Source organism: Cornus florida, unplaced genomic scaffold, assembly GCF_030987335.1.
Source record: "Cornus florida cultivar Cherokee Brave unplaced genomic scaffold, ASM3098733v1 CherokeeBrave_3.0.0_Hap2_Chr11, whole genome shotgun sequence".
NCBI lineage: Eukaryota > Viridiplantae > Streptophyta > Magnoliopsida > Cornales > Cornaceae > Cornus > Cornus florida.
The window spans coordinates 91,597,821-91,608,190 of NW_026775581.1; the positions used below are offsets into that span (position 1 = coordinate 91,597,821).

General features: G+C 33.6%; 1 protein-coding gene across 1 annotated transcript; it reads right to left on the bottom strand.

Annotated features, from left to right (window-relative positions):
• Window positions 1-1,921: 1,921 nt before the first annotated feature.
• On the bottom strand, window positions 1,922-5,078 carry LOC132281536 (cucumisin-like). Its single transcript, XM_059783233.1, has 7 exons — window positions 4,940-5,078; window positions 4,750-4,849; window positions 3,940-4,456; window positions 3,511-3,833; window positions 3,271-3,382; window positions 2,965-3,175; window positions 1,922-2,574 (listed from the first exon to the last, which is right to left on the bottom strand). Exons 1-7 carry the CDS (start codon window positions 5,076-5,078, stop codon window positions 1,943-1,945), a joined length of 2,034 nt encoding a protein of 677 aa, XP_059639216.1. The 3' UTR covers window positions 1,922-1,942.
• Window positions 5,079-10,370: the final 5,292 nt, after the last annotated feature.

Below are 10,370 nucleotides of genomic sequence, written 5' to 3' on the forward strand. Positions count from 1 at the left end.
GTGTCCATGCTTACATAGTTTGGATCAGATCGCAAAAAAAAAAAATTGCCCATTAAATGAAATATTTTTGAGATAGTTTTTTTGTTTTTGTTTTCAGGTCACTGTTATTAAAAAAAGTTGAACTTAGGAATTTTACTTAAATCGGTCTATGAGTTATCACAGCATTGTGTTGGTCTCATTGTCACGGAATGATAGCGTCACGGAGACCAACACATTGCCATAGAATGACAATTCCATATCAACGTTGACGACTTGTTTGCTGCTATACGTAGTTGTATTAGGGTGACTATCTCACTCATCACACAGAGCGGGGAGCCATAGCGAATTGGAAGCCGGAGTGCGAAAACGACAAAATTCAAATCATACGCGTAAGAGTTGGAATAGGAGCAAGAGCGAGAACGACCGTGAGAGGGGAGCGGCAACCATTGAGAAGAAATATTTGACTTAGCTAGTGCCAGCCATTTTCTTCTGATTCCGGTGATTATCTCCTGTATTCCGGCAACACTTATCTCACATTGGGATTTGTAATGGGAAACATGATGATGAGGTAAGATCGCAAAACTAGTTCCAATTGGGTTTGTTTGTTGATAGAGAGGATTGTGATTTTGAATTCTTACCATTTGTTGTGCATTCTTATCTTTCACATTTCATTCATTCTTTGCTCTTCCTTTTTTTCTCACTGCCCTGTACATCTTCTGCCAAAAGGTTTTATGTGCACACCACCTGTTTGATCGAAGAACCGATTACAAAGAAAAGGGTGAATTTGTTTTGACTTGTAAAGACTTTGGAAGATATTTATTTTTCTTTTTGAAGTTGTTTTTAGAGTTTTAGCCACTCCCCCTGGAAAATGAGATGTGAAAATTTCATTTTACTTGTAATACATGAAAAATGTTTTAAGATGGAAACTGCTTTTTACTTTTAAAACAAATGAATAACTAGGTTTTCTTGCTGTTATGGGTTTCAGATTCAAATCAAAGACCTTTTAGCAAAACAGGATCGCTGGATTCCAATGTCTAATATCATTGTACTGCCAAGAAAATGCTCCCAAAATTTCATACAATAACATAATTAAATGATATAAAGGTTGAGTATATTTTCACAGAACTTAACAGAAATCAGTTTGCTTTGCAGTTTAGCGTAAAGGACCATAGGTTTTGAGAACATATATCAACCAAGTGATCAGTATTTCTCTCTGACTAAATGTCACCAAAAAGAGAATTTTTGTGAGGAGCAGGATCAACTTGCAGCTAATCCTACACTGGATAACTTTATTGCAATTCATCTTTCTTTAATCCAACTATTTTTTAATATACATTTATAATGTTTGTCATGCATTTCCAGTACGCAGTCCTCGTGCTATACTAGGATATTAAGGAATAAGGATATTCATTGTTTAGCTTCACTGCGACACTGGTAAGGTTTAATTTAAATGTGTCATAACCTTGTTTCCAAAGGAAGTCAATGTTATCCGGACAATCGCTGCATCAATTATTCACTGCATCAAAGGTGATCGGGCATTCTCTTATTAGTCCATATTATCTCCTTTCTACTAGGCCTAGGAATATGTGGTTTCTCACCCTTATAACCTTTTCTCATGGGTTCATGAGCAGAGTATTAATTTGCATTGATGAACAAATGATGGAATGCATTGAATGTAGTGCTCACACCCATCCACATATAGGCAATATTTGAATCTCCATTAGGGGGAGCCCCAGAGTGTTATTATTTTCAGTTTTATTAATATCTCAACGAGGAAGTAAACTTGACATGTCATCTTTTTGGACCCTACATTTCCCTTGCGTGTGACTAAGTCCTGTCCAAGGTTCCCGATTTTATACTAATGCAGTGAAGACCTTCAAATTATAGAACATAATAGAGGCATTACAAAGATGATGTGCTGCCTCAAACACGGATTGAACCTGAGTGTGAGAATCTTGGATGTTTACTTGTGCCCAAGTATCCCATTCTTGTGATATATTGAGGAACCTTTGAAAGTCAACTTCTTCTCGGACATGGACTGGCTGTTGAGATCATAGGGAGAACCAGGAATATAGTTATAAACCACAAGTGGGATTCTCACCTTATGGACTCCATCTTTCCAAATGATAACACCCGACATGATCGGCTGCTGTGTAATCTTTGGCCCGTTAACCTTCACTGTGAATGATTTCTTCTCTCCAACTGCAGAGAATGTCAGGACGGATGGTTCCACTGTAACGCTAATGGCACCAGGTATGTACGCGCTTGCTGTGTAAGTAGAGTTTGCTGCGCCAACATTGGTCACAGTCCTGGTGAAGACACCCATGATCTGCTGGCCATCTAACAAATACAGCGAGAATGATGGATAGTTGAGATCCCATCCTCTTCCAAGCTCAATGCCGTCACAAACGCTGTCATCTCCGGTGACAAGTCTTAGTGTTGATGTGTTGTAGCCCTGCTTGCAGAGGAAGTTAACATAATCTGCCTCAGATGCATCAAATACTAGCCCAGGGTCAACAGCAGCAACTGGGTTTATGTGACCAGACCCATAAGCGAATTCAAGGTCTTCATGCTTCCTCGGGTCCATTACATAAGCTGATAATAAAGAATAAAGTCACGTAAGAAATCAATTGCATTTAGTTTTAGTATCACTTTCGTGTTGTTAAAAAGATGAGAATTCCATTGTGGTGGTTTTGTTCTTATAATAAATGGGATTAAACTTCTGTAAGCGGAGCGTCAATGGAGATGTGTACTAGTGATGGCAAGAGTAGTATGAGGGTCCACATTTTCATTCATCTGATGGTAGCAATGTACATATCATGGTTGCAAAAATTAATCAGGAGCAATGTATTCTTAGTTTGCCACTATAGAAACCAATAGAAAAAGTTATTACTTTGATTTTGATTAATGGGATTGCTAGTTGCCATATAAATATTTACAGAAACAGTATGAATGTCAACAGAGGTGGCATCTCTTATTTCTCACCTGTGGTCATGAGGGCAGATTTAATGGCAGCAGGGGACCAGTCTGGATGGGCAGCCTTGACATGCGCTGCAGCACCACTAGCATGAGGGCAGGACATGGATGTGCCAGAGATGATGTTGTATTTGACACTCCTGGTGTCACCAAAACCTGAAGGCGGTGACACGGGAGACCAGGCAGCAAGGATGTCCACACCAGGAGCAGTGAGATCAGGCTGCTCATCATCAATGCAACATAGAGAGACAAACTTAGACACAACAGTGACAAGTGACAGACTCACTCGATCATAAGGAAGAAACCATTGATCACCTTGAGAATGTCTGGGCTGATCGCACTTGGTCCTCTGGAAGAAAATGAGACGACAACTGGGGCCACAATGTCCTCCCAAGTCTCACCAACCAGAATAGTTGCAACTGGATTTCTGAAAAAAGGTGGAGGTTACTTTGTTAAAAAGGTTCTAAAGCTAGCTTTAGAATTATATATCCATCGCAGAACAATATCATTAAAGATGATATATCTATATAGATAGATAGATATATGTTCATTTACTTTGTTGATCTGATGTAATCCAAAACTTTGACACCATCGTTGGTGCTAATGACCGTTGCTGGTAATGGGTAGTTAGATGTATAATCAGGAATAAACGGGTCAGCCATGATGGTACCCACACCATTAGCGAGTAGAATTGCAGAACCATCCGTGGCTGTTTCACAAAAAACAATCTTTCCTTCCACTTGGTATGAATTCATGGCACCATCAAAGCAGTATTTTGAAATGTCTGGATTAGCACCAACAGTATAGTTTGCTGCATCTCCTCCCCAGATCAATGGATACGAGGTTCCGTTGAGGTCAAAGCTATTAATTGAGAGTCCCTTCATTTTGTCAAGTGAAGCATGAAGGAAATAGAAATTGTGTTAGTATTGATAAATCTGAGACGTTCTTGAACAGCTAATCAGGTTCTGCAGATTTTTAACTTACAGTGAGGACTTGTCCATTGCCAAGCACCACTTGGGCAACAAAATTCCTGTCAATGTCGCTAGCTGCGACAGTTAGTGTCCAGGGTGCAAAGTTGGAGACGGATGCTGGGTCGGGGCCTGAATTTCCAGCAGAATTTGAGGTCAGTATTCCCTTTTTCATGGCATGGAATGATCCAATGGCAATTGGGTCATCGAAGTACTGGTGTGGCAGGAAAGATCCTAGAGAAACTGATATTATGTCAACACCGTCTGCAATTGCATCATCAAATGCTGCTAGGATATCTGCCAGACCACATCCCTGGCCAACCCAGCAAACTTTGTACATTGCGATCCTTGCACCTGGAACTCCACCTCTTGCCACACCTTCAGCTAGTCCAAAGTAGCTTGCTCCAGCCACCTCCACCCCTGCAGCCGTTGAGGCAGTGTGGGTTCCATGTCCTATTGCGTCTCTAGGGGATTGGAAGTCTGTAACGTCATAACTGCCGTTGCTGTTGTAATATCTCGCTCCAATGAGCTTGCTGTGATTTCATACGTTCCATCAGTCTCTTATGATGTATAAACACTAAAGTTTTATACCAGTTGTAATTTTTTTTACTGCATAATCTGCATTTGTTAGATTAGACAAGTTGTAAACTGAGCTCAGTCCTTGTATTGTTCATGCACGTGTTTTAAATTATCAGCATACGATCTCTTTGATTAGATAGCTTGTTGATGTAGCTACTAGAATGATATGTGCTCTTTTTTGAGATCCAAATTGGGCCCATTTTTTTTTTATGCTAATAAATTACAGTGAAGAAGAACTAATTCTTACTTGTTACAGGTGAAATTGGCACCTTGGCATGTTCCTTTCCATTTAGCAGGTGGAGGGCCAAACCCTTCATCGTTGAAGCTATCAGCTTCTGGCCAGACTCCTATAAAAACCAAGAACATGAAAATGCTTCGACGGAGATCAAGAAAGCAGAACTGCAAGAGTGACTTTGACTATTAGATTTAGATATTACCGGTGTCCAGGAGCCCAATGATGATATCTCCTTGTTTAGAACCTCCAAGTTTGCCTCTAGTTAAACCCATGAAGTCCCAAGACCTTGTAGTGTGAAGCTTTAGTTTGCGGTTTGGAATTACTGTCATCACTTCCTTCATTTCTGCAATCCCATGACAATTTTATTCAAGTATAAAGATCATGAAAGAAATATTTATATTCTGCATTGATATTCTTGTATGACAACCCTACCTGAAAATCTTGCGACTTCATCATCAGTTAGTTTCGCTGCAAATCCGTTAAAACTCCTCTTGTAACTATATATAAGCGACTTTTTTGCTGATGAAGCACTGTAATTGCATAAATTTTACTGCTTGAGAGACAGTTTGCCAAGAGTAGAGAGGTCGATATATACTGATTATGCAGTACTTAATATTTTTAAATCATAAATGGGAGAGGATAATTATTGTTATCTTTGTCTTGGTTATTCTTTTTTTGGATATATTCTTGATACTTATCTACTATCAGCCAACAAGATTTTGCACCAGAGGAGCACAAGTTTTAGCGAGGTATGTTCAATTAATTAACTAGATTAAGTTAGTATAAAATTTTAGGAAAATGGATTTGAAGTATCAGCATATACTAGTTGTGGCTATTATGATGTGCATAACTATTGACTTTCTTTGTATATAATAATAGTGACAAATGCACAGTATAAAAAATCCATCATTTTTTCTGATAAAATCAGTCTAGAAATTTTTATGCAGTGAAATAATATATTTATGCTATGTTTGGAGATACCAATGAAAAGGCACCAATTCAATGCAACAGCACATAGCAATAGAGTAATGATACAGAGTTTGAATATCCCGAATCTAAATGTGAGAGAAGTTGGTGCTTTGCACCAAGTCCTCTCACATTTGTTTTCGGGGCTCTTAAAAGCAATCCATTACTTAAATTTCTTTCTTTCTTTTTTTTTTTTCATACACAATTAACTTTGTTATATGTGAATAGTATGAGTATTAACTAATTATGCTAAAAAAAAAAAAAAAAAAAAAAAAAAAAACTGTTAAATTTTACAACAGAAATATAATGTAGTAGAAATGGTAATTGTAGCAACCTCCCAAGAACATTTTTGAGCATGGAATGGTGTTTGTATGCAACTGACACATCCCCTTTCGGCAGCTCTCCCATGTACACAACATAAACCTAAACATAAGCTCAAAAATCTCAGAAAACAACCATATATATATGTGTATATATATATATAATTGTTTATAAAAATAACCACTTCTCTATATCAAAAGTGCATTAATTAATAGTAGAAAAACACCATTATACCTTCTTTTCTTGGCAGTTACATTTTAACACAAGAGCTATAAGCAATAAAGAGTACAGAAGAGAAATCAAGCTTGAATTGGCCATCAGATACCAATTAGTATGTTTCTAGTGCCAGTCTATGTGTTTGCCATTAGGGACTATAGGTCTGAATATATTTATAAGCAAGCTTTAGTTCTTGTTATTTCCGTAACAACTTTAATGAGGATATGTAACTGGCAATTAATTAGAAGGCCGTCCTTGGTTTCTAGCTTCTGCTTTCGTGATTCTTGCCTAAGTACAATTATAATGTTCTCTCTCCTAGCTCCAGCTCTCTCTCTCTCTCTCTATATATATATACAACTTTAATGAGGATACTGGCAATTAATTAGAAGGCCGTCCTTGGTTTCTAGCTTCTGCTTTTGTGATTCTTGCCTAAGTACAATTATAATGTTCTCTCTCCTAGCTCCAGCTCTCTCTCTATACATATATATATATATATATATATATATATATATGGACGATTGTACTTGTTCTCTTGTTTGTATCACTTCATTGTATCATGTACCCCTAGTCTTGTACATTTTAGAGATAAAATTTGTTGGAGTCCTTAATTTTGGGGACAGATTTATAATTTAAGTGTTGTGGATTGCAACTTGTTCATGTATTACAAATTATAGAGGATAAATTGTACCTTTAAATCATGTCTTTGAAGTTTTTCACTTTGTTAGGTTTGTCAATCGATTTATGACTGTAAATAGCTGAGTTGGAACAGAAAATTTACGTTAGTAAAGATGCTTCAAATTGACCTGATTTGTTATAAATTTAATTAACTAATCTATATATAATTTGTGATTTTGATGTTTGAGGTTTAAGGTTTAGTTTTATGTGAGTTTTAGAGAGAGAGTGTGGGTAGAGGGAGAAAAAAAATGGTGAAAAAATAGTTTAAAATGAGATTGGTCTTTGTTTTATATCGTCACTGAGTCGCACATATTAATTTCTTTTCTTCTGTACTTTTTAAAAAATATAAAACTGTAGTTAGATAACTGAACCAAACCCTTTGTTTTTCTCTAGTCTTATGATTCTTATGAATTTATTAATTAATTAGTCATCCTGATAAACCAAATTTGAATAGGATTTTAATTAAGATATGGTGAAATCCTAGTGGAAATTACTGTCAAACCATCATCACAAGAACAACTCTGCTTTGAACATTTTTAGATGTGTAATATGCACTTGGAGCGGATAGCTGATTCTGCTCTAAATAAAATTGAAAAGGGAAAGATGAGGGTTGATTTTGATGGGTGTGGAGTTTAGACATATATATTATATTTTGTAGAAATTTTAGATTGAGCATATCAGTAAATCATATTTGTTGCTTGTGTTATTCGAGTAACATTCAGCTGATTTTGTATAGAGTAAAAGTCATTAATGAAAAGTTTATTAAAAATATATATATATTCAAAAATAAATCAAATATATGATCTAATGATCTGATGTCAATAAGGGATGTAAGAATAATTTTCATGTAAAAGAAATTGACTTAAGGCTGCTTTCGATTCCATGGAATTGATGCCTTGAAATTGGAATTGATGAAATTAAAAAAAAAATTGGTTTAATTTTGTGAGTTGCTTTTTTTCAATTCAATTCCACTTCAATTTCACGTAACAGAGCCTAAGAACTTTCCAGCGTGTTTATTGGGTTCTTACATTTGGTTAAGGGGAAAATTAGATATTGGTGACCAAACATAAACAAAATTGTTAAAAAGTGACTTTAAAGTCAAGAAAATATGATTAGCGACCATTTTTTAAAAATAAGTAACCATTTGAAGACAATTTGGTCAAAAAATATTTGTTTTTTGTGAGTTGCTTTTTTTCAATTCAATTCCCCTTCAATTTCACGTAACGGAGCCTAAGAACTTTCCGGCGTGTTTATTGGGTTCTTACATTTGGTTAAGGAGAAAATTAGATATTGGTGACCAAACATAAACAAAATTGTTAAAAAGTGACTTTAAAGTCAAGAAAATATGATTAGTGACCATTTTTAAAACTTAATTGCTAATAAGTAACCATTTGAAGACGATTTGGTCAAAAAATATTTGTTTATAAAATTTTCTAAAAATAAAATTTAGATGAAAAAATTGTGGATTCATCTCCTCTTTTTCTTGTTCTATTTTTCCCTTTTTAGTTTGCAAATTACCAATTAAAAAATTAGGATTTCTTTAATAACTTTTTCTATAATATGTATATATCTTACATTTAGAATTTCTTTATTAACTTTTTTTTATTTTTTTTATTTTTTATTCATGACTCTCCGCCATGATCAAAAAACATGCTGAGCACAAAACTAAGAATATTATATCCATAGTTATAATTTATATGGATTTATATAATTTCAAGATTGATCTAATTATATGTACATATACATTTTATTCACATGATAAAAGATTAAAAATCACAACACCATTCAAATACACCTCCATTTCCTTCCCTCTTCATCTTATCCTTTGATTGTCGGACAACAAAAGTGTTTAATGTTGAGAATAAATTTGTTCAATTAAATATATATATATATATATTACAATAAGGATATTTATGTAACAAACCATCAAATGGTCAAAAAACATGCTGAGCACAAAACTAAGAATATTATATCCATAGTTATAATTTATATGGATTTATATAATTTCAAGATTGATCTAATTATATGTACATATACATTTTATTCACATGATAAAAGATTAAAAATCACAACACCATTCAAATACACCTCCATTTCCTTCCCTCTTCATCTTATCCTTTGATTGTCGGACAACAAAAGTGTTTAATGTTGAGAATAAATTTGTTCAATTAAATATATATATATATATATTACAATAAGGATATTTATGTAACAAACCATCAAATGGTCACTTATTAGCAATTAAGTTTGAAAATTGGTGACTATTTCTCTTTTCTAGACTTTAAGATCACTTTACAACAATTTTGTCTAAGTTTGATCACCAAATTATAATTTTCCAACACAATTATAAGAGTTAATTGGTCAAATATTATACATGGAAATTAGATGACTGTGTATTACATTTTTTTTTACAATGTTGTTCAAGCAGAGAATATTCTTTCTTCAAAAAGTATAAATCATGTGGTACAAAATCGAATTCAGGATGGTTTAAAAATCTGGGAAAAATAAAAAAATCTCATTCTAAAAGCAAACTCGCATACTTGTTGAGTATAGAATGATTAAAAAATTTCATGTTTCTAATAAAGCAAACTTGCATCCTTTAACCCTCTTTAAAAATTATAAACAAAATAATCAACTTTAATATATATTTTTTTTTTATTACGTAAATACCCACCACATATCCACAAATGCATCCTTCTGTGGGCTCAAACACCTCATCTCTAAAGATGTTATACCAGGTAACTTTGAAAAAAAAAGAAAAAAAAAATGTTATACCTAATAGCAAAATGGTGACTTTACTATTGCTTTAATAATATTATTATTATACTTATTTTACTGTTGTTACACAAAATAAGTATAATAACTATAATTAACTCTTAAATTTTGTATAGTTTAATGCAATCCTATTTTGATTAAAATTCTCAGTCGTTTAATTTATATTAATTAAATATGTTAACTTTAATATTATCTTATTGATAATACTCTGTTAAATAATCAACAACATTTAATAATTTGTGTTTAATTTGAGCTATCTTTGTAGGAAGATAAATTTTGTAATTTTTTTTTAGAAAAATTATAGTTAAATAAATATTACTTTATTTGTATAATAATTATTAATTAAGGTGAGTTAGGGATTTTGTGAGTTTTAAACTCTTCGTCACTAACCCAATTATTTTATTTATTTATTATTTTACTTATTTATTATTTTACACTGTCCTCATTAAAATGATTCCAAACATGTCATAATAGGGGCGGGCCTAGCGGAACTAGTTAAATTGACATCCCTACAAAAGTTTGAAAATTATTCCGTTCAATTCTCAAAAATAAAAATTGTCAAAGTAAATGAAATGTTTTATTTTTATTTTATTTATTTTTTTTTTTTTTTGGTCCTTTTTCCATTTTTCAGGTTACTGTTATGAAAAAACGCTAACTTTCTTCAGTCATAATAATTTATT

What these genes read in the sequence shown, in the direction of transcription:
- LOC132281536 (XM_059783233.1), bottom strand. Translation starts at nt 5,078, where the DNA reads ATGAAGGAAGTGATGACAGTAATTCCAAACCGCAAACTAAAGCTTCAC. An exon ending in CATTGGGCTCCTGGACACCG is followed by an intron (nt 4,850 to 4,939) that starts GTAATATCTAAA and finishes TGGTTTTTATAG; the next exon opens with GAGTCTGGCCAGAAGCTGAT. An exon ending in TCAGCCCAGACATTCTCAAG is followed by an intron (nt 3,176 to 3,270) that starts GTGATCAATGGT and finishes GATGATGAGCAG; the next exon opens with CCTGATCTCACTGCTCCTGG.